Source organism: Pristiophorus japonicus, chromosome 24, assembly GCF_044704955.1.
Source record: "Pristiophorus japonicus isolate sPriJap1 chromosome 24, sPriJap1.hap1, whole genome shotgun sequence".
In the NCBI taxonomy this organism is placed as follows: domain Eukaryota; kingdom Metazoa; phylum Chordata; class Chondrichthyes; family Pristiophoridae; genus Pristiophorus; species Pristiophorus japonicus.
Genome location: NC_092000.1, coordinates 10279446 through 10302676, shown reverse-complemented (window position 1 = coordinate 10302676; position 23231 = coordinate 10279446). Strand labels below are relative to the sequence as shown.

The following is a 23231-nucleotide window of genomic DNA, read 5'->3' as shown; positions in this document are numbered from 1 at the left end:
CGCCTGATTTGAAAGTTTCCACAGTGAAAACGTACTCCAATCTAACTTAGAATGGAGCAAGTGAAGATTTTTGTAGAACTGAAAAAACCTGTTCTACACATTAAAAAATCAGGCGCAGGTTACAAATTAGGCGTCCAGAACGAGGTGGGGGGGGGAAAAGGGAAGTCATACAATAAATCCTTATTTATACTTATACAAATATTATACAAATAAATCCAACCTGAATAAACATTTATAAGCCAAGAAAAGATTAAATAAACCATCTTCCTACCTGTGTGAAAGTGCTTCAGCCAGGGAGAATGCTTCAGCAAGCCTCACAAAACGAGGCAGCCGTTCCCAAACGCGGTGGGGGGGGGGGGAAGGAAGCTGTTCCAGACGGCCGGCCGAGGGGCGGGCGGGAGGGAGGGGACCAACCGAACGTGTGGGGGGCGGGAGGGGGAAGGGAGGAAGCCGTTCCAGATGGCGTGCGGGAGGGAACCGACCGCCGACCAAACGCGGGGGGGGGTGGGGAGGAGGAAGACGTTCCAGACTGCGGGAGGGAACCGATGAAACGCGGGGGGGGGGGAAGGGAGCCGTTCCAGACGGAGGGAGGGAGGGAACCGACCGCCGACCGAATGCGGGGGGGGGGTGGGGAGGAGGAAGACGTTCCAGACTGCGGGAGGGAACCGACCGCACGCGGGGGGAGGGGGAGGAGGAGGAGGAGGAGGAAGCCGTTCCAGACGGCGGGCGGGCGGGAACCGATCAAACGCGGGGGGGGGGGGAAGGGAGCCGTTCCAGACGGAGGGAGGGAACCGACCGCCGACTGAACGCAGGGGAGGGGGGGGGGGGGGGGTGGAGGAGGGAGGAAGACGTTCCAGACGGCGGGAGGGAACCGGCCGCCGACCGAACGCGGGGGGGGGGGGGGGGGGGAAGAGAAAGAAGCCGTTCCAGACGGCGGGCGGGAGGGAACCGACCGAAGCGGGGGGGGGGGGGGGAGGAAGCCGTTCCAGACGGCGGGAGGGAGGGAGGGAAGGAGACAGAAGGCTGCAGGAAGCCTCAGAAATTGAGGAGCCATTTCTCGACGGCAAAAAGGGGAGGTCGTCGGGAAATGGCTGCCTCAACTTTCTGAGGCTTCCTGCAGCCTTCTCAATGCTGATGTGCTGATGGCAATGTGCTTTTATTAAAAAATTTTCAAAAACTAAACAGCTACAAAGAACTACAAAAATGGCCGAGTGCCAATGTTTCCTTCACACTGCGCGTGCGCGAACGCTCCAACGCGCACGCGCAGCATTGCCGGCAGGAAAAAAACTAATTTAAATAGTACCCGCCCCCTCCCACTTACAAAATCGGCGCGAGTGTAGGCTCCGCCCCCCTGGGCGCCGCGCCAAACAGACAAGGAGCTGCAGGGCTCTCCAGAATCGCGCGTTTTTTTAGGCGCGAAAAACGGGCGCCCAGCTTGGAGGGGCGCCCGTTTTTTATCGTGTGGAATCTTGGGCCCAATATGTTATTATGAATTTGTCTATTTGGTGCTGAAATTAGTATGTCATCCAAATAACATATTACCCCTTCAATACCTTGCAAAATCTGGTTCATCACCCCTTGGAATATGGCAGGGCGGAAGACACTCCAAATGGTAGCCTATGAAATTGATACAGGCCTAGATGAGTATTTATAATCAAACATGACTTGGACTCCTCATCTAGTTCAAGCTGTAAGTAGGCATTCGTAAGATCCAGTTTTGAGAAGATCTGACCACCTATCAGTGTTGTGAACAAATCTTCTATATTCAGCAATGCATTGGGGACATTACCCTTTAGAACCTGGTTTACGGTTACTTTATAATCACCACACAATCTTACCTTACCATCGGACTTAGGTACAAAAACAATGGGTGCAGCCCAATTACATCGATCTATCTTACAAATAATGTTCTCAGTCTCTAGTCTTTTGAGTTCTTGCTCAACTTTCTCCTTGAGTGCATATGGTACGGAACGTGGCTTGTAGTAAACCGATCTAGTGTCCTTCTGTACCCTGACACTCGCCTTGAAGTCTTGGATCGGACAGCCCGTTTCGCAGAACACCTTCTTGATAACCTCATCCGTTGATGAAAATCTCGCTTCCACACAGAAAATCTTACTCCAATCCAGCTTCAGTGAGCTCAACCAATTTCTTCCTAGTAAGGCAGACTTGTCTCCTTTCACTACTATTAGAGGCAAGTTCTGAAATTGATCTTTATATTTCACCGGTACGGTGATACGACTTACCACAGGAATTTTCTCTCCCGAGTAGCCTGGATTTCTCCAGTTGGAAATCACGCAATTTGTCGCGATATAGTGACTCCGGTACTACACTCACGGATGCACCCATGTCGATTTCCATTGGTATCTTGAATCCCGCAATATTTAATGTGGATTTTGAGGCTTTCCGAATCGCTGTCCGTTAACCTCGTGCTCCTGATGACGTGTAACTCAAACATCTCCTCGCCCTGTTGTTGTTCTTCCATGCTATGTCGTCTCTTTGGATTTCTACTCATAGCTTTGAACGCTGGACTCATAGCTTTGAACGCTGATTTATCCTTCAGTCGGCATGCCTTCGCAAGATGCCCAGTCTTCCTGCAGAAGAATCACTCTGTCTTCACATATGGACAACTTTGAGCAATGTGTTATACCAGGCACCTATAGCACGACTTCGACGCTCTGGTAGAATTTCCAGTTTCTGAGACTTTCGGCCATGCCCGTCTTTTACTTTGAACCTGCAGGTGATTTACCTCGGTTGACTGACAACCGTAATCGTTATTTAATTTTCGGGAATATTGTTTGGCCATGCCCATCAACCTTGCTGTCTGACAAGCAATCTCAAAAGTCAAGTCATCCGTCGTCAATAACTTCCTTCTGATCGCATCATTTTTCACCCCACAAACAAAACGATCCCGTAATGCTCGGTTTTGAAAGTTTCCAAAATTACAGTGCATCGATAGCTTTTTTAATGCTTTTGATTCCGAATCCCGAAACGATAGCTTTCAGCAATTTCTAACGGTTTGGGGTTATAGTGCTGCTCCAGCTTCGTTAAAATCTCTTTAAGCGTTGTGTCCTTTGGCTCGTCCGGCACAAGCAGATTTACAAGAGTGTCATATAATGCCGGACCTGCCTCCGATAAGAAGATCACTTTCTTATGTTCCAACACAGCCCGGTTCTGGACTGCATTGTCTGGAACTTCGATTATGTTATTTGCAGTGAAATACATTTCTAGCCGATCCACATACGCTTTAAAACGTTCCCGGCCGTGTCTATATTCACCCAAATATCCCAATACACCTGCCATTTTAATCTCTAGCTGTTCACACCGTGTGCTGTATTTTACCTCGGATTTTTGTAGCTTTTTTCAAAGACATAAACTTCCAAAGTCTTCTGTCGGCTGGCTGAATCCTTCAACAAAATTTAAGCTTTAAATCATCCGAAAAATCCCATCTCAGTCGCCAAATGTGATTATATTCACAGAGCACAGCACACACAGCTTCCTAACATGGCAGGCAGCTCTCTCGGAAGTCTCCGGAAATCTGCCGGTTCTGTTTATTATTAACCCTGCACTTGCAGTACACAATACGTCCACATCCACAGTGTGGAGCTACAAACATTACAAGCTTACAGACATTACAGGAAGTAGCAAATGTCAGTTATTTGAGTGATGTTGCTTCTCACATCCCTACTTCCCATTCTGGTACAGCTGAGGTTTAGAAAATATTTGCAGCCTTGGCTATATATAGATTCAAAGGTGAGCAAAACTTGGCTGTTGAGCCCATAAAAATGATGTCTATGAATTGTGAAAATAAATGGGGAATTGTCATTTATCTTAACTGTGCCTGTTTTTTAAAAAAAACTCCTTGTTTAATGTTGAGAGTTTTCATAATGTTCCAAATAAATACTGATTTTTACTGAATTTCTCCAAATTGACTTTGCTTCCTATTTTCCCATGATTTTATCTAAATTTTTAATACTTTGGGCTCAAATTTCCCCAACCCCTTTTTCTGGCGCCCTCACCCGAAGTGCACCGCTTTTGTCCGCCTCCAAGCACGCCGGAAATCTTCCCCCCGATTCTGGCCACTCCCCAGCCTCTCCTCGGTGGTGGAGCATGCGTGGCCCAGTGGCTTGGAGGCAGAGTCAGGTTCCAGCGCTGAAAACAGTGTCGAGACCTCTGCACATGCGCGCTGGAGTCTGCACTTATATGCAGTAGCTCCTAGCAGGCCGAATCTGCGAGTGCGCGCTGCAGGCTGTGTGGGAGGGGCCTGAAGCACACCGTCCCTAGCCCTGGCCGAATGGGCTCCCTCATCGGCGGCCCTCTGCGTTCCCTAAGGTAGGACTTCTACTTTTTATTTGTTATTTACTGATTGATTGATTGCTTATTACTTTGATTTTGGTGCCTTAGGTGTAGGGATCCTTCTATTTTTATTTGTTAATTAATTGCTTATTACTTTTTGTGCTTTGTTTAGTGCTTGGTGCTTTAAATGTATTTATGCTTCTTTAATGTTGTTGTGAAGGTGTTAAGTGCTTTGCAAGGTTCTTTCCCCCTCCCCCCCACCACCCCACCCCCGCCCCCCAACTCTGGCTGTCTGCGCTGATTTCTTAAGTCACCGCAAGGTTTTTCTGAACGTATAAGAGTGCCCACTTACGCTGGCCTAAGTTACTTTGGAGTAACTTTTAGCTGGCTAAACTTGCTTAAATGGCCAAAACAGTCACAAGTGGCTGGTAACACCCACTTTTGAAAAAAAAAAACTAAACTAACTCACTTACACTGGCGCAAATTAAATGGCCAGAATTGCAACTAAAAAGATACTCCAGAAAAATCAAGCTGTTCCAAAAAAAATGGAGCTACTCCTGGGGAAATTTGGACCCTATAATAGAGCTTGAAAAACACTCAAAGTTCTTAAATTTCCAATTAAAACAAACTTTAACGTTCTTTATCTACCTAACCTATGGACAAATGTTATTGTTACATTTGCTTATGCTATTCTTACATTTGCTTATGCTATTCTTGACTCGTATTGTCTATGTTAGTATAACAGAGCAGCATATCTCAAGAAGGTGTTAAAATATTTGTCTGTAAAATATTATTCACCATCTTATATCCACTTTAATCAGGGTTAATTTAATCATTCTGGATTGAGACTGCCCAAACTGTTCCATATACCCTTCACAAACATTTGACAAAAAAGATATGCTCCACATTCACCCTATAGAAGTACAGTTTGCGGTGAGATCACAAGATGATGCCTTAGTTTTCTCCTGGAGAAGATGGTCATTTTCTATAAGATGGATGTCCTCTAAAGTTGCCTGGTTGAAATATGATGCCGCGTGCCAAATATGTGGCAGCAGAATCCTGAGCATCAGCCACAGGTGTTTCCTACATATCAAAACTTGGTCTGCTTATGTAATTTTTGATTTTTTTTAAATGACCACATGCTGAAAAGACTAATCTATAAAAGAAACTGCAACCACTTCAGCGCTTCCCCAGAAGGGCTTTGCAAATCTACACAATTTTTCCATATAACATTGCTCGAATATTCATTTCATAGAATTACGACCAATAAAAAGTATCATGTAGAACTACAGAAAAAAAACAATTTTCTTCCTCAAAATTTGTTTGAAGCAAATATTTTCTTGTTACATTTTTTTGTGAATTTTGAAGTGCAGAGGAACACACCACATATTTTATGTACAAAACTTTGGGAGAATTGCACTATTTCACGTGAGTGGGTTTTGCAGTTTTTAATTTCACTAAGATTTAATACAATACTGAGACCTCATATTTGCATGAAACCTCAGCAATTCCTTGGTGGTTCCCACCCAACTTTCCTCTTACTCTTTCATACACACTACCGTCCTTGGAAAAATTTTATTATACTTAAATTGTTAATCCTAATAAAGGAGGGTTTTTTCCAACTTAATATTGGGCTTTTCCATTTGATTCACCAGGAACGTGCCTTGATGCAGGTCTCAGTAAAGGGTTATGAATAGGACAGAGTCTGTGGCCAAAATAATTCTGACTTGCAACTTACAATCCAAGTACAAGCCCACAGGAAAAGGTACTTTTCATAGTCAGCTTTTGAAGCAACAGGAAAGTCAACATATTCTCACGTGTAAAATACTTATTCTATTTAAAGTAACATGTATATTAATGTGCAAAATCAACCAAGTACAGTACCAGAAGATCTGGCTTAAAATAAAAGCACAGATTTTGCTGGAGTGTGGCATCGTGTGACGTGCCCTGTTTGTTAAGATATTTTTCTCTGACCATTCAGCTCGAAAAAAAATTGTGCTTCAAATTGTGGAAGTGCGAGCTGATAACAATGCGGCAAGGTCAACGGGGCATTGGTGAACGACAGGAGCACCAGTCCTCTCTTTAACCAATGAGATTTATGGATAGAGAAAGGAACAGCGGGAACAATGGAGGAAAAAATAGGGTAAATTAGAGTCAAATTAGATACAGAAGGAGAAATAAAGATAGGGAAAGAAAGATTGGATTAAGAGAGCGGCAAAATAAAGAAACGGAAAGGAAAAGTAAGAAAAAACTTTAAATATTTTACATTTATAATTTTAAAAACCTCTTGAAGAATTTACTACCTGTAAGAATGCGACTCCACATTTTAATTGTTCCCTTTCTGGGCTTCCGAGGTTGAGTGGCATTGCAAGAACATAAATCTCATCATTAAAATGTCCCTGAAGTACCAGCCCTAACTTTCTGCGGCGAGTCTAATTTGCTTTAACAGCGCAACTGCAGCAATTTGAACCTCACGGGGAAGTTGATAGTGAGCTCCCGTTTTTACAAGGCTAACTGCGGGCAAATTGTCCGGCAATTTGTGGCAATTCGTAGCTCACAGCCCATTTCTTCCTCATCGCAAATTACTGGGTTATTAACACACTAATAACGACATGCACATTAAACTCGTGTTAGTTTTACTTTTCTTTGTATCGCTGGTACTTTATCCTCTTCCTCTACTGTGAAGTCTGAAACAAACTAAATATTTAGCATGTCTGCCATTTCCTGTTTTTGATCACCTCCACCTGTCTTTAAGGGACCCACATTGCTCTTAGCCACCCTCTTTCTCTTAAATTTTTGCAGCTCTAACTATTTTCTTTGTATCCCTTTAATGTTCTTTATATCCCTTCCGATCTGTGGGATTTCTGTTGTTCTTTGCACTTATATGAGCACTTTCATTTAGTTCTATACTATCCCACACTTCTTTTGTTGACCAAGGTTGTTTAATTACACAAGTCAACCGTACCTAAATTTAAAAGCTTGGTTCGTGACTCACCCTTCTCCCTCTCAAATCTCGTATTAAATTCAGTGATGTTATGGTCACTGTTAGCTAGGTGTTCCCTTATCATTAGATGGTTGACTAATTCTGGCTCATTATTCACCATAAATTAGCCTGTTCTCTTGATGGTTGAAAAACATATTGTTCCAGAAAAACTGTTGAGTACACTCAAGAAATTTGCTGCCCTGGGACTCGAGCTGTTCTGCTTCTCCCAGTCTATGTGAAACTACCGGATTGTCATAAAATCCCATCTGGTTCACTCATGTCCTTTAGGGAAGGAAATCTGCCGTCCTTACCCGGTCTGGTCTATATGCGATTCCAGTCCCACAGCAATGTAGTTGACTCTTAACTGCCCTCTGAAATGGCCTTGCAAACCATTCAGCTGTCTGAAGGGAAAGTAGGGATGGGCAATAAATGCTGGCCTTGCCAGCGATGCCCACATCCCATGATCAAATAAAAAAAATATTAAAAATCAAAGCAAATTAGCAATTAGGTTTCTTTCAAAAATAAAACAAAGTCAAACAGCCCACCAGTTCAAGTGGTTGAACGCTGGACTTTTAAACTAAAAGGTCATAAATTCAAGTCCCAACACTACCTCTCATTTAAACTTAATTAACTCCATTGTTTTATCAGTTGTCAGCCAGACTGCTAGAGAAATAGAGGATGAGGATCAAAAGTGATGCAGTGAGAGATATTTTTATTTAGCATTTGGATTAGTGATCCAATTGGCTGTGATTGGATAGAGGGTTACATGCACTATAGGCCTTGTGGTGATTTTGCATTTTTTTTACTTGTGCCATGGTGGGAAAGTAAGAGTTGAAACAAGCTCTTTCTCCACAGACAAAACAAAAATCAGAGTATAAATCATCTTGAACTGCTCTCATGCAATGCCTAGTGGCTATTTACTAGGTTGAACAGATAGCAATTGTAATTTGGTCTCCTACTTAACTTCTCAGCTGGGGAATGGTACAGAGTACAGATAGTACGGTGGGGGCAAAAATAAAACATAGTGATTTACTAAAGTAGTCAAAAAAAGTCATGGAGTGCATTACCATGAACAAGTTGTTAATCCATCAATAACATTTAATAGAAATGCAGCTCATACTAGATTGCTTATAATCCTATTTATACAGAGATGTGTTGTTATTTTAATTGATTAAAGGTACAAAGTGCGAGAATTGTATGGCTCACTCTGGCTTGAATTGTGCCTTCTACCATTCAACAGCATTGACGGCAGCCAAAGGTATTCCACACTAATGACATAAAACAATAATGGCAAATCCCTCACAAGGACAGAATATAATCTTTAAGAAGAAAAAAATACATTAAAGTACTTTTTGATTATTTTGTTGGCTGAGTAGGGAAGATTTATAAGTTACACAAGATATTCAACAATATATGTAGATATATGATTCACTGCACTGTTACCTGCTGTTCACTCACCTGCTGCGATGCCTGAACCTGCTGTACAACCTGCGTCGGCACTCCAGACTGCGCACCAGCTGAAGAGGAGCTGGAATCTGAGCCTGTCTCAGTTGGCCTCATGTTTGCTTCTAAACAAAAACAGTAACAACTCTTAATAATTTCTGTTTTTACATGTGAAAAACTGACATTGGATTTTAAAAAAATTAAAATAACAATGATTTTAGTAGTTTATAATATTACAGGAACATCTTCAGTTCTACTGCTCATTTTATTTTACACATTCTACTCGCTATTCACTGTTCCAATGCAGTCTCATTCTGAACCTTAGCCGTGCTTTTTGCTTTACCTATTCAAACCAGGATATCATTTACTAAAAAAGAGTAAATTTGAAGACAGCAGCAGCATGATTTTATCAATGAGGTCTAAGGTACAAACTTCAATAACTACACACAGTTTTAACAGGATTAAGTATGCCAATAGGCAAGAGATTGACTTTAAATGCATAACATTTATCAACTGTGGTCTACCTTTTAAAAACAAAGTAAAACTGCATCAATTTAAGGAAGTTAGCTCCTACTATGATGTCATTAAATTTCAAGAATATATTACATAATTAAAATTTACTTGAAATCATGAAATCAATCACATTGGCCAACAGTAATCATGTGACAATTCTGTTTGATTCAAACAAACTCATTGGCTGCTGCTAAGCCCATAACCAATCTGATTATTTTATGTTTGATTGCCCAGACTCTGAATTAGGGTCTGTAAGGACTGGCTGGGGGATATAAGTCGTCACTAAGTTTCAGATTATACAATAATGGCAGCAACATTACAGATTCTAATTCCAGGGACACCCTCTCATATAGGCACTGCCAGATCCCAGACAATCGCTGTGTTCAAACCCTGTTTTAAATTCTCTTGTCCACTACACATATAGGGATTCAAAACACCTTCATCCAGACTATGACTGCCCAATTCCCTCCTAGCTAGGAACCGGATAGGGAATACTGCTTACTGGGCCATTTCGGGGATCATTCTTCAAAATAACGCCCACCTGAGAGAGCAGACGAGGCCTCGGTTGAACATCTCATCCAAAAGACGGCACCTCCGATGGTGCAGCACTCCCAAGCATGGCACTGGAGTGTTAGTGTAGATTTTTGTGCTCAAGTCCCTGCAGTGGGACTTGAACCCACAACCTTCTGACTCAGAGGCGCGTGTGCTACCCACTGAGCCATAGCTGACACTTCGGGCTCAATTTTTCCCAGTGATTTGCACTGTTTTTTTTGGCACAGGCAGCTTTTTTTGGCCTAAGTTAAAAAAAAAAACAAGTTTCCCAATCAATTTGCACCAGCATAACTCAGTTAGTTATGAATTTTTTTAGGTACTTTTTTTTTCAGCCAAAGGGGGCATAACCTGTCACCCGTGCCACTTCTGGCCAGTTAGGCAAGTTTCGCCAGTTGAGAGTTACTCTAGTTCTTCTTAGGCCAGCGTATGTGGCCTCTCTAGAAAAACCTTCTCGAGAGTTAAGGAAATCGGCGCAGGTAAGTGCAGCAGATGCCCAGACAGCAGCAGCAGCAGCAGAGGTAAGAAAGAGGGGGAGAAAGGGGGTGGGGGAAGCCTTTCGGGTATAGTTGGGTGCGGGGACTAGGTGGGAGGAGGCCATTTGGCCTGGGATAGGTGCGGGGGAGTGCGACTGGGAGGAGGCCATTCGGCCTGGGATAGGTACAGGGACCGGGACTGGGAGGCCGTTCGGCCTGGGATGGGTGGCCACTCAGTCAGGGGTCAGGGCTAGGTGCGAGGGAGCGGACGGGGGGGGGCATTCGGCCAGGGCTAGTTGCGAGACCAGGAGGGAGGAGGCCACTCAGCCAGGGCTAGGTACGGGACCGGGAGGGAGGAGGCCACTCAGCCAGGGCTAGGTGCAGAACCGGGAGGGAGGAGGCCACTCGGCCAGGGCTAGATGCGGGGCCAGGGCTAGGTATGGGACCGGGAAGGAGGCCACTCGGCCAGTGATAGGTGCGGGACTGGAAGGGAGGAGGCCACTCGGCCAGGGCTAGGTGTGGGACCGGGAGGGAGGAGGCCAGTCGGTCAGGGCTAGGTGCGAGACCGGGAGGGAGGAGGCCACTCGGCCAGGGCTAGGTGCAGAACCGGGAGGGAGGAGGCCACTCGGCCAGGGCTAGGTGTGGGACCGGGAGGGAGGAGGCCAGTCGGTCAGGGCTAGGTGCGAGACCGGAAGGGAGGAGGCCACTCGGCCAGCGCTAGGTACGGGACTGGGGGGGTGGTGGGGGAGGGACCTAAAAATTTTTATGGCGGTAAATCCCTGGTTACCGTGGCAACCCGATCTTTTTGGTGCAGATCTAGGCTCCATCCCCAAAACTAAAGGACGGGTTAGGCTGCGCCAAAATGAAGAAATCAAACGGGGAAACTTGGAACATTTTTTGGGGCGCACTTAGGCCCCCCAAAAAATGGGAGTAACTCTTCAAGTACGCAAAAAAAAAGCTTTGGGGGGAAATTGAGCCCTTAGTGACAGAATTGAAAGATCACATCATTTGTCTAGTGCTCACCTGCTGAAGAAATCAAGTGATCTGCAAGGCCCAACACTGAGTGAGCCTGTATGTCTGCTTAAACATTCACTCTTGTAATGTCTGTGAGCTTGTAATGTTTGTAGCTCCACACTGTGGATGTGGACGTATTGTGTACTGCAATTACAGAGTTAATAATAAACAGAACCAGGCATGTTCCTGAGGCTTCCAAGAGAGCTGCCTGCCATGTTAGAAAGCTGTGTGTGCTGTGCTCTGTGAATATATCACATTTGACAACGAGGATGGGATTTTTCGGATGAATTAAAGCTGAAATTTTGTTGGTGAAGGATTCAGTCAGCCGACAGAGAGACTTTGGAAGCTTCTGACTTTGGAAAAAACTACAAAATCCGAGGTAAAATACAGCACACTGTGTGAGCAGCTAGAAATTAAAATGGCAGCACTCGCAGGTGTAATGGGACATTTGGGTGAATATAGACACGATCGGGAACATTTTAAAGCGTATGTGGATCGGCTAGAAATGTATTTCACTGCAAATAGCATAATCGAAGTTCCAGAGAATGCAGTCAGAATCAGGTGATATTGGAACGTAAGAGAGCAATCTTCTTATTGGAAGCTGGTCTGGCATTGTATGAAACACTGATAAATCTGCTTGTGCCTGCCAAGCCAAAGGACACAAAGCTTAGAGATTTTAACGAAGCTGGAGCAGCACTATAACCCCAAACCGTTAGAAATTGCTAAAAGCTATCGTTTCGGGATACGGAATCAAAAGTCTGATGGAAATATCAGTGATTACATTGTAGCATTAAAAAAAGCTATCTATTCACTGTAATTTTGGAAACTTTCAAAACCGCCCATTGCAGGATCGTTTTGTTTGTGGGGTGAAAAATGATGCGATCAGAAAAAAGTTATTGACGACGGATGACTTGACTTTTGAGATTGCTTGTCAGACAGCGAGGTCGATGGGCATGGCCGATCAATATTCCCGAGAATTGCATAATAATTACGGTCGTCAGTCAACCGAGGTGAATCGCCTGCAGATTCAAAGTAAAAGGCGGTGGGGGCCCAAAGTCTCAGAAACTGGAAATTCTAACAGAGCGGCGAAGTCGTGCTATACGTGCCTGGACAACACATTGCTCAAAGTTGTCCATATGTGAAGACAGAGTTTTTCTTCTGCAGAAAGACTGGGCATCTTGCAAAGGCATGCCGACTGAAGGGTAAATCAGCGTTCAAAACTATGAGTCCAGCATTCAAAGCTATGAGTAGAAATCCCCAGAGACTACATAGTATGGAAGAAGAACAACAGGACGAGGAGATGTTAGAGTTACATGTCATCAGGAGCACGAGGTTAACGGACAGCGATTCAGAAAGTATCAAAATCCACATAGACGTTGCGGGATTCAAGATATCAATGGAAATTAACACGGGTGCATCTGTGAGTGTAGTACCGGAGTCGCTATACCTCGACAAATTGCTTGAGTTCCCATTGGAGAAAGCCAAGATGGAGCTGCGAGACTACTCGGGAGAAAAAATTCCTGTGGTAGGTCGTATCACCATACCGGTGAAATACAAGGATCAATTCCAGAACTTGCCTCTAATAGTAGTGAAAGGAGACAAGCCTGCCTTACTAGAAAGAAATTGGTTGAGTTCACTGATGCTGGATTGGAGTGAGATTTTCCGGGTGGAAGCGAGATTTGCATCAACGGATGAGGTTATCAAGAAGTATCCGAAGGTGTTCTGCGAAACGGGCAGTCCGATCAAAGGCTTCAAGGCAAGTGTCAGGGTACAGAAGGATGCTAGATCGGTTTTCTACAAGCCACGTTCCGTACCATATGCACTCAAGGAGAAAGTTGAACTAGAACTCAAAAGACTAGAGACTGAGAACATTATTTGTAAGATAGATCGATGTAATTGGGCTACACCCATTGTTGTTGTACCTAAGTCCGATGGTAAGGTAAGATTGTGTGGTGATTATAAAATAACCGTAAACCAGGTTCTAGAGGGTAATGTCCCCAATACATTGCCGAATATAGAAGATTTGTTCTCAAAACTGACAGGTGGTCAGATCTTCTCAAAACTGGATCTTATGAATGCCTACTTACAGCTTGAACTAGATGAGGAGTCCAAGATATGCTTGACTATAAATATTCATCTAGGCCTGTATCAATTTAATAGGCTACCGTTTGGAGGGTCTTCCGCCCCTGCCATATTCCAAGGGGTGATGAACCAGATTTTGCAAGGTATTCAAGAGGTAATATGTTATTTGATGACATACTAATTTCAGTACCAAATAGGCAAATTCATAACATATTGAATGAAGTCCACAAACGGCTAGAGAAGCACAGAGTACGAGTGTCTGCTCGCAAGTGTGAGTTATTTAAAAACTCAGTGGAGTACTTAGATGGTTTACATCCAACCATGGGAAAGCTGGATGCAATCAGAAATGCACCCACTCCCAAGAATGTCACTGAACTTCGTTCATTTTTGGGTCTTTTGAACTATTATGGGGAGTTCTTACCAAATTTGGCTACAGTATTACATCCACTGAATGAACTATTGAAAAAACAGGTCCATTGGAAGTGGTCAAAAGAATGTGATACAGCATTCAAGGAGTGTAAAAGCAAATTGGTAGAGAGCACCATGTTAGTTCACAATGACATATCTAAGGAGATTAAGCTAGCATGTGATGCCTCTCCGTATGGAGTTGAGGCAGTGATCTCTCATGTATCACGTAGTGGGGATGAGAGACCAATTGCTTTTGCTTCACACACACTCAGTGCCAGTGAGAGTAATTATGCGCAAATTGAAAGGGAAGCTTTGGCATTAATTTTTGGGGTCAAGAAGTTTCACAAATACTTGTATGGTCGTAAGTTATCATCATTACAGACCATAAGCCCCTAATAGCAATCCTCCATCCAAAGTCCCCAGTTCCAACATTAGCTGCAGCCTGAATGCAGAGATGGGCTTTGATTTTGTCAGCATATACATATGAATACAGACGATCAGCTGATCACAATAATGCTGATGCAATGTCTAGATTGCCTTCCCCATCACAAGTTACACCCGATAGGGAAGAAGTGTTTTATTTTTCATTCATTGATGAACTGCCAGTCACAGCTGAAGAGATTGGTAGAGCAACCAAACGTGACCCAGTGATGTCAAAGGTGAATGATTATATTGCAAATGGATGGCCAAACCAGGTATCAGACAAAGATATTCATCCATTCTTCATTCGTAGGAATGAATTATCAGTGGATAAAGATTGTATAATGTGGGGTGCAAGAGTGGTTATACAAAATAAATTCAGGTCCAAATTATTAGGAAACCTCCATAACCAGCACCTGGGAATGTGCTTGACCAAGAGTTTTGCACGCAGTTATTTATGGTGGCCAGGTCTTGATAAAGATATAGAGTACATTGTGAATCAGTGTACGACGTGTCAATCGGTAAGCAAGCAATCACTATCAATACCATTACAGCCATGGAAATGGCCTCCCAGGGTGTGGCAAAGGCTACATATTGATTTTGCTGAGCTAGAAGGACAACAATTGTTCATTGTGATTGATAGCCATTCGAAGTGGGTTGAGGTGTTTCCAATGTGGAAAATAACAACAAAGAAAACATTAGACATTTTGCAAAGTTTATTTTTTTCATTTGGCCTCCCTGAAGAAATTGTTTCGGATAATGGACCACAATTTCGTTCAGAAGAATTTGCACCGTTCACGAGCAAAAATGGTGTGAAACATACCAAGGTTCCACCATACCCCCTGCTTCGAATGGTGCAGCAGAGCGCACTGTACAAATTGTATAAAGTGCCCTCATGAAACAAATGTTAGATCCAAATCCAAAGAAACGACTAATTTTGGTTAATTTGCTAATTGGCTAATTTTCTAATTACATATCGTAATACTCCTCACACAACTACTGGTAGAACGCCAGCAGAGTTATTTCTCAAACGACAGCCACGAACCAGATTTTCGTTGTTAAAGCCAAATTTGGCACAGCCCGTAGAAGAGACACAATTAAGACAGAAAGAGAATCAGGATAGAGGTAGAGTAAAAGAGAGAAGTGTGAAATTAAACTAGAAGGTGAGAGTGAAGAACCATCACCATAAATGGTTAAAGTGGTTACTAGGAAGAGTGGTGAAGATATGTGGCCCTCGCACATATTTGGTCTAGTTGTTTGATTATGGACAGGTTAGGTTTCTTCATAATAATCATATTTTACCTACAGACATGGAAGGAGTTGAAGGTGGAAATGATTCAATTATTTCTGACATCAGATAGTTTTGATATACCAGTAGCATATCCTACATCTAGTGTACTGGAAACAAATCCAAGAGAAAATCTGAATGTAAATCTGAGTCCGAGTCAGGAAAACAAAGAGTCTGAAGTTAGAGTGAGTTCAAATGAAAATCAAGGAAATTCCGTGGAGGAAATCGTTCCTCAGGATGAGCCTTGAATGAGTGTAAATTCGACACCATGTTTGGAAGGTTCTGTTCGAGAGCGAAGGTATCCTTTTCGAAACAGAAAACAAGTGGTTAAGTTAAATTTGTAAATATGGAAAAAAACAAGTCTATATTCTGTGTTATGTATAAACATGCAAGTTATGTATGATGTTTGTGATGTTTCTTCATTAAGGAGGGAGAAGTGTAATGTCTGTGAGCTTGTAATGCTTGTAGCTCCACACTGTGGATGTGGACGTATTGTGTACTGCAACTACAGAGTTAATAATAAACAGAACCAGACATGTTCCAGAGGCTTCTGAGAGAGCTGCCTGCCATGTTAGAAAGCTGTATGTGCTGTGCTCTGTGAATATATCATTCTGAAATATCACATCTGAGTTCTGAAATTTTGTAAAAGCCACTCGAGAGATCAAGCAATTGGAGTCAGCTCAGCTGTGCAAGATATGCAAAGAGAAGAGCCTTGGACAGCGACTCAAACTTCAACAATCTAAACTATACCTATTAATACTGCAAAACAGTAAGGGACATTGAAGTCCATTACACTATTAGTGTCATTTCATTATCTAAAGAGATTATAAAGTATTCACAAGGAGCTGCTGTTTTAAAGCAAATAATTTCTATTGTTTTGTAAAACTATTATTTTCAGTTATTTGGCATGTTCTGTATTTAAAACGAATCTAAATCAGTTTAAATCCAAAGTTAATTATGTTACAGTGCTATAAGCTGTGGCTCAGTGGGTAGCACTCTCGCCTCAGAGTCAGAGGTTGTGGGTTCAAGTCCCACTCCAGGGACTTCAGCACAAAAAATCTTGCTGACTTTCCAGTGCAGTGCTGAGGGAGTGCGAGAATGTATGTACACAAATTTTTGAAGGTGGCAGGACAAGCAGCATTTAGGTTCCTTGGCTTTGTTAATTGAGGCATAGAGTACAAAAGCAAGGAAGTTATGCTCCACCTTTATAACACTTGTTAGGCCTCAGCTGGAGTATTGTGTTCAATACTGGGCACCACACTTTAGGATGGATGTCAAGGCCTTAGAAAGAGTGCAGAAGAGACTTATAAGAATGTTACCAGGGATGAGGAACTTCAGTAGAGTCGAGAAGCTGGGATTGTTCTCCTTAGACCAGAGAAAGGCTAAGAGGAGATTGATAGAGGTGTTCAAAATCATGAAGGGTTTTGATAGAGTAAATAAGGAGAAACGGTTTCCAATTCCAAAGGATTGATAACAAGAGGACACAGACTTAAGGTAATTGGCAAAAGAACTGAAGGTGACATTAGGAAACTTTTTTTTACACACGAATTGCTTTGATCTGGAATGCACTGCCTGAAGAGGTGGTGGAAGCAAATGCAATAGTAACTTTGAAATGGGAATTGGATAAATACTTGAAGGGAAAGAAATTTACAGGGCTATGGGGAAAGAGCAAGGGAGAGGGACTAATTGGATCATTCTACCAAAGAGCAGGCACAGGCACGAGGGGCCAAATGGCCGCCTTCTGTGCTGTATCATTCCAAAATAACTTGCTCTCAATGATTTATTCTTGATTGAGCTCTTAGTGCGTGTAAAAGAACAGCCTGGGGCAAATCACCTCATGATTTTCACTCCCTTCCTGTAAGGAAACATCAAAATTCTACCTGATAAGATAATTGATGTCTACAAACCAGTATATGGGAAAATCATCAACTCATGATAATGCTTGCTGGAACAGCAATGTGCCATCTTCTTGTGTTGTTTATTTATTCCACTTATTCATAAAGAATCTGTGTCAGAAACTGGACCCGACCTCCTTGAAATAGTTTTGATAACATTTTAGACATAATATATTGGTTCTAATATAATAAAAAATAAGACTTGCATTTATATAGCGCCTCAATCCCTCAGTACTACACTTGAATGTTAGCCTGGATTATGAGCTCGAGTCTCTGGAATGGGACTCTGGAATTCAATCCACAACCTTCTGACTCAGAGGTTAGAGCGCTCTTACTAATCTTTCAATTTATTACACAGAATAGGTTCAGTGAAGTACAGCTTTAAACATTATTGCACGTAACCAATATCAGATGTACAATTTAAAATGTAGGTGGTGCAATTACTAGGAAAGATTTCTCACAATGGTAAAACTAAAATCCCAAGTTAGGTTATTATACAATATTCCTAATAAACAGAGCTTGCCAGCTTAAAAAAAACACTTTCCAGTCACTTATATAACTGAATACTGCACAAAAATATACAGCATCTGTGCCAGGGCTTGGTGTAGTGTCAATAGAAACTAATCGGCAGAATTTTGTTACAATAATAATGGTGAGACTCAGCATTCGCCGGCATTACAGGGTAAATCTGACAGCAATTCCTGGCGTCCAAACATGAGCAATTAAATGCAGATATCTAGAAGTTGCTGTCAGAGATACCCTGCTACTCCACAGGGTGCGCTGTTGCAGTCCTCACCGAATAGACTCGGCACTGAAATCACTGTAATGGTGTGAACTTGGGGTGATTACCCACTATTTCCGCACAAAAAAACACTGAAAAAGTTAGGGCTGCTACACTGAGGAGTGAGTGAATTTTTAACGGCATAATAAATTATAATTACTGCTGAACAATCTCTCTGGCCACAAAAAGTTAATTTTACAAGTGTGGAGTCTCATTCTCTCAAAAGAAAATTAGTGTTGCAGATTTTTTTTTTAAATTCAAATTAATTTTTGGCGTTATTTTTCTGCTTGTCTCTCTTTTATCTCTCTCCCTTAATCCAAACTGTATTTCCCAATATTTATTTTGCTTTCTGTATATGATTTAAATGTAATTTATATTTCCTGGTTTAGACTGCGAGGATACTTCAATCTGATTGGTTGAAGAGCCTTGCCATTGCTTTTTCCTGTTCATAGACGTCAGTTTCCCTGTAGAGATCGCCCAATTGAAACAGGCACTGGATTCGTGGAGCTCCTCAATGACAACCCTGCTAAAAATCTGTGGGCAATTGTACGTGAGGTGAACAGCAAAAGCTGTTCCTTCGCTGCTGAGAGCTAAATCCAGGCCATAATTTAAGCTCTTCCCTATTGCTCAGTAAGTTTAGCCAGCAAACAGCTGAGCTGTACAAAGTCCAGGGTTTGATTCCCAATCTATGATGACATAGCTGGGGCAGTACACAGCCAATGAAGTACTTTTTGAAGTGGAGTTACTGTTATAACTTAAGGAAACGCAGCAACTAATTTGCACATAGCAAGGCACACAAAAAGCAGTGAGATAAATTAGATGAATCTAGGTGTGAAGAATATGCGCAGGAATAGGGGGCTGAAATTCAGGTGTGCCAGAAAGCTGCCGCACTTATGATTTTGAGAGTGGTATTTACAAGCTGGGAGCGGCGATGCGGTCGGAAGAGCCATTTTCAGGACTTTGAAATTTTTTCAAAGTGCCACAGGAAATGACTTGAAATGGGGCTGGCCATAGACTTAAAGCTAGGTTGACTGGCTGAAAATCGGTCGGACAGCACATTTGCGTCACCACGCTCTCTTCCCTCCGTTAAAGGGGAGAGATTCTGTTATTTTAAATCTTCTGGGCCACCAGGGAGGGTTTCGGTCAGGCCAGCGGCCTGGCACCCAAGAGAGGGTGCCAGGCTGCCTGTTGGCGGCCCGGCCGAACCTGGGGGCAGTAATTTGCCGGCCGATTGGGAAGTCGGCCGGCAATTTTTTTTTACATTACTGCTGCGGCAATGGGCTCTCCTCTTTAAGGGCCGCCGCACCGCACTCACTCTGCAGAGGGTGCAATGACAGAAAAATCTGTCAGGGACTCTGCATGGCGGGGGATCGACCTGAATATCGGAAGGTAAGTATTTTTGTTTAATAAAATTGGCGGTGCAACCCCTGATGATTCGCTTTCGGTGGTCAGCAGAATCGGGCAGGATCGGGTCTAGGCCGAAAAATTCCCGACCTAAATTTAGGTTGGGTCGGCCAATTGACCCCAGAGCAGCAGCCATTCTACTTTTAAGAATGGCCGCCGCAAACAGGCATTAACAGGTCTCTTTAAGACCCTGAATTTCAGCCCCTAGGACTCAGTTGTGATGGCTCCAGAGTTAAATAACCTACCAAAGCTCACAATTGAATAATGACTACTTGGGTGAGGTATAAGAGGTCAAATGGCCCCAAGAAACCATACCCAGCTAGCAGATAGTCCCTTCAGAAGCAAAGAGGAGGGTAGAAAACTGGGGAGGAAAAATGTAAAAGAAATAATAGTCATCCACTGATCTTATTCTTTAGGTGATGAACACTATTACCCACAGAAATACTTGCAATTCATCATATGTATAGTACTCCACATATAATGATATTGGATAAATTACATTAAGTAAGAATTAGCCAAAAATATTCCCATCCACCGAATGTTTCAAACACACAATATGTGAGCAGTGTACACAAAGAAGGACGACTGCCATTTTATTGTTCTGCCAACTCTTGCTCAAAAGTTATTTGCTTTACACAAATTAGTCAGTGTTTTTTTAAGTGAAAATGTGTAAGTACAACAGCATTTGTAATCTGCATGTCTCCATGAAGACATCTGAGGCAAGAATCTGAGTAGAGTTTTATTTTCTCTTTTTACTTATTATGGGGTTGAAGTCTTACTCCAGGAGACTTGAGCACAAAATCTACTTGATACTTTAGTGCAGTACTGAGGGAGTGCTCTGTTTGAGGCACAGTCTTTGGTTGAGATGTTAAACTTTTGAGAATCTTCCCTCTCAGATGGATGTAAAAGATTCCATGGCACTATTTTGAGGAAAGCAGGGGAATTATCCCCAGTGTCCTGACCAATCTTTATACCTCAACCAACATCATGAAAAACAGATTATCTGGTCATTATCTCATTGGTCTGTGGGACATTGTTCCCTACAAATTGGTTGTCCATTACATTGCACATTGCATGTCTTGCATTACAACAGTAGTTCAATGGATGTGAAAGCGTTTTGGGATATCCTGAAGTCAAGAAAGGCACTATATACATGAAAGTTCTTTCTTTACTGAGTTGTAACACCTCTTTTCACAACAAATCTATATTATGCTGGCAACACACAGGTTGGTAAAGTCACCATTGCTAATTCTGAATCACTAATCACAGTTTTTGTTTTGTATAGTATAATAACGATTACAATGTTTAATGCACATCATACCAGTGGTATGGGCTATCCAGTAGTAAATATTTAAATATATGGTAAGCCTTAGATTGGAAGCCACATGAAAATCCAGCTAGCCAGCAATTAATTTTTAATTGCAATTTTTTTCTTTCAGTGAGTATCTCACTTTTCCTCTATTTTGGTTTCCTTGAGTTTTTTTTTCCTTTGTGTAATTCCTCTTCCTTGAAAGCCAAGCAGTTGTTATTCTGTGAACAAATGGATTTTCAACTTTGAGTATGTTACTATACACATCTTTAACACCTCTCGAGTATTGATCTCAAATTCATTTGTTATCCAAAAATGTACCCAATCTGCTACAAGAAGCAGTTTCTTCTAAATTAGAGTTATATTTGTTAAGCTGTTTACCCATTTATTCTTCGCCCTGTCATGGCCGTGCATCTAGCAGGGAAGGTGCTCACACTACTTTCTGACTCCCAATGCCACAGTTGTCTGTGACTCAGCTAACAAGAGATATACTTACATCAGGATTTCAAGGGCAAACTGGAAGCATGCCTATATCCATACAAGAGTTGCAGCAATAACTGCAGAGACTAAATATTATTCTTTAGTAACATACAATGCAAGAATCACGTTATTCTAAAAGATCTTGTGTAAAGCATACAATTACTGTGCAAAAACCTTACTTTTGTTATCATAGTTTTGATCACACTTTCTGTCATCGTTTATCATTGTAAATTGCTTTATCAACATTTCCCATTCAATTTTGCTATATCAACTGTCACAATGTAATTTCAGGATCTCGCCACTATTTGGCTCAGTGGAGCGAGTTTCTGAATATATCATAGGCAGTCCCTCGAAGTGAGGATGACTTGCTTCCACATCAAAAAGGGATGAGTTCACAGGCGTTTCAATGTTCCAGATCCCGAACTAATATTCCAGATCCCGAACTACATCTTGAAAGGTGGAAGATGCCTGTGCGTGGATTTTTATTAACATGTGGTGGCCGTTGCACACCACATGGGCTTGACAGAGCTAGGTCTTGGTCCAATGGCAAGGATTACCCAAGACGACTGGAGACCAGCGCTGCTGCACGGACCTAGAGTGCACATATCGCAGTGTGGTGCTGGCCCATGCTGCCCCTGTGCCCTCGCCTCTTCTGAGCCCCAAACTTATTCCTCTCCTAGGCCCAGGTCACTACCATCTACAAACTCTTGCCGCTCCTTCGTCCCTCCTGCTGTGCTTGCCCACACTGCAATCAGCTTCACAGCCGTCGCCCTCCTGCAGCAGCACGCGCTGCTCCCTGCAGTGATATGCCACTGCACGCTGCTCCCTCCAATGGCCCCGGCCTGCTGATGGTCTTGCAGGCTGGGACCGCGCAGATTTCCGGGCTGGGCTGCCGCACGCTGCTCCCTCCAATATATATCTCAACTGACTGTTTACAGCACAATGGGCAATTTACTAGTGTTAAAAAATTGCATTGTGTAGGATCAAATGTTTAAATACACAAACTGCTATTTGTAACAAACTAGTTGTACACTTGAATGTTAGCCTTGACTGAGTGGCAGCACTTTCACCTTGAGTCAGAAGGTTGTGGGTTCAAGTTTCATTACCCACATTACAACAGTGACTACACTTCAATAAGTACTTAATTAGCTGTAAAACGCTTTGAGACGTCCAGTTGTCATGAAAGGCGTTATATAAATGCAAGTCTTTCTTTCTTTTACAGAGACCTGAGCACATAATCCAGGCTGACACTTCAGCGCAGTACTGGTGGTGCCATCCTTTGGATGAGACATTAAACCCGAGGCCCATCTGCCCTCTCAGGTGCATGCAGAAGAGCTAGGGGGATCTCCCAGTGGTCTGGCCAATATTTATTCGTAAACCAACATTACTAAAACAGATAATCTAGTCAGTTACTGTTTGTGGGACTTTGCAAATTGGCTGCCAAGTTTCCCTACAGTAACTGAACTTCAAAAAGTACTTTAGGACCGCCAGAGGTCGTGAAAGGTGCTATATGCAAGTTCTTCTTCCACCCACCTAAAAAGATGTTGATTTAAAATAATTTCACTGAAAAGAGACTGTCCATGAATTTATTATAAAGTTATTATCTGCTTTGTAAACAGTGAGTTGCTAGTCTCAGTCAGAAACAATGACTAGAAGTGCCATACTTTCCCAATGGGAGGGATACAAAAAGCAGAAACTGAACCTAACTGGATTGTCTTGCTCACCTCCCCTACTGGCAATTTTCAGGGCGCATTGACAGAAGCCTGGGAACTAGATACTTACCTACCTTCAGTGGTAGAGAACAAAATAAAAATCGGTGGAAAAGGTTAAAATAGGGTTTGGGAATTTAAAAGAAATCCAAGACGATACAACTTGAGATTAGTGCTGTTTAAA

The 23231-nt window shown here is 42.6% G+C and overlaps 1 protein-coding gene across 2 annotated transcripts in view; it reads right to left on the bottom strand.

The window, feature by feature from the left end:
* Window positions 1–23231, bottom strand: part of LOC139237921 (MHC class II regulatory factor RFX1-like) — a 152743-nt gene that overhangs the window by 76403 nt on the left and 53109 nt on the right. For both annotated transcript variants that reach the window (XM_070867218.1, XM_070867220.1), the window contains exon 3: window positions 8735–8844. In XM_070867218.1, the coding sequence (XP_070723319.1) occupies window positions 8735–8844 (110 nt within the window). The remainder of the gene's footprint in view (window positions 1–8734; window positions 8845–23231) is intronic.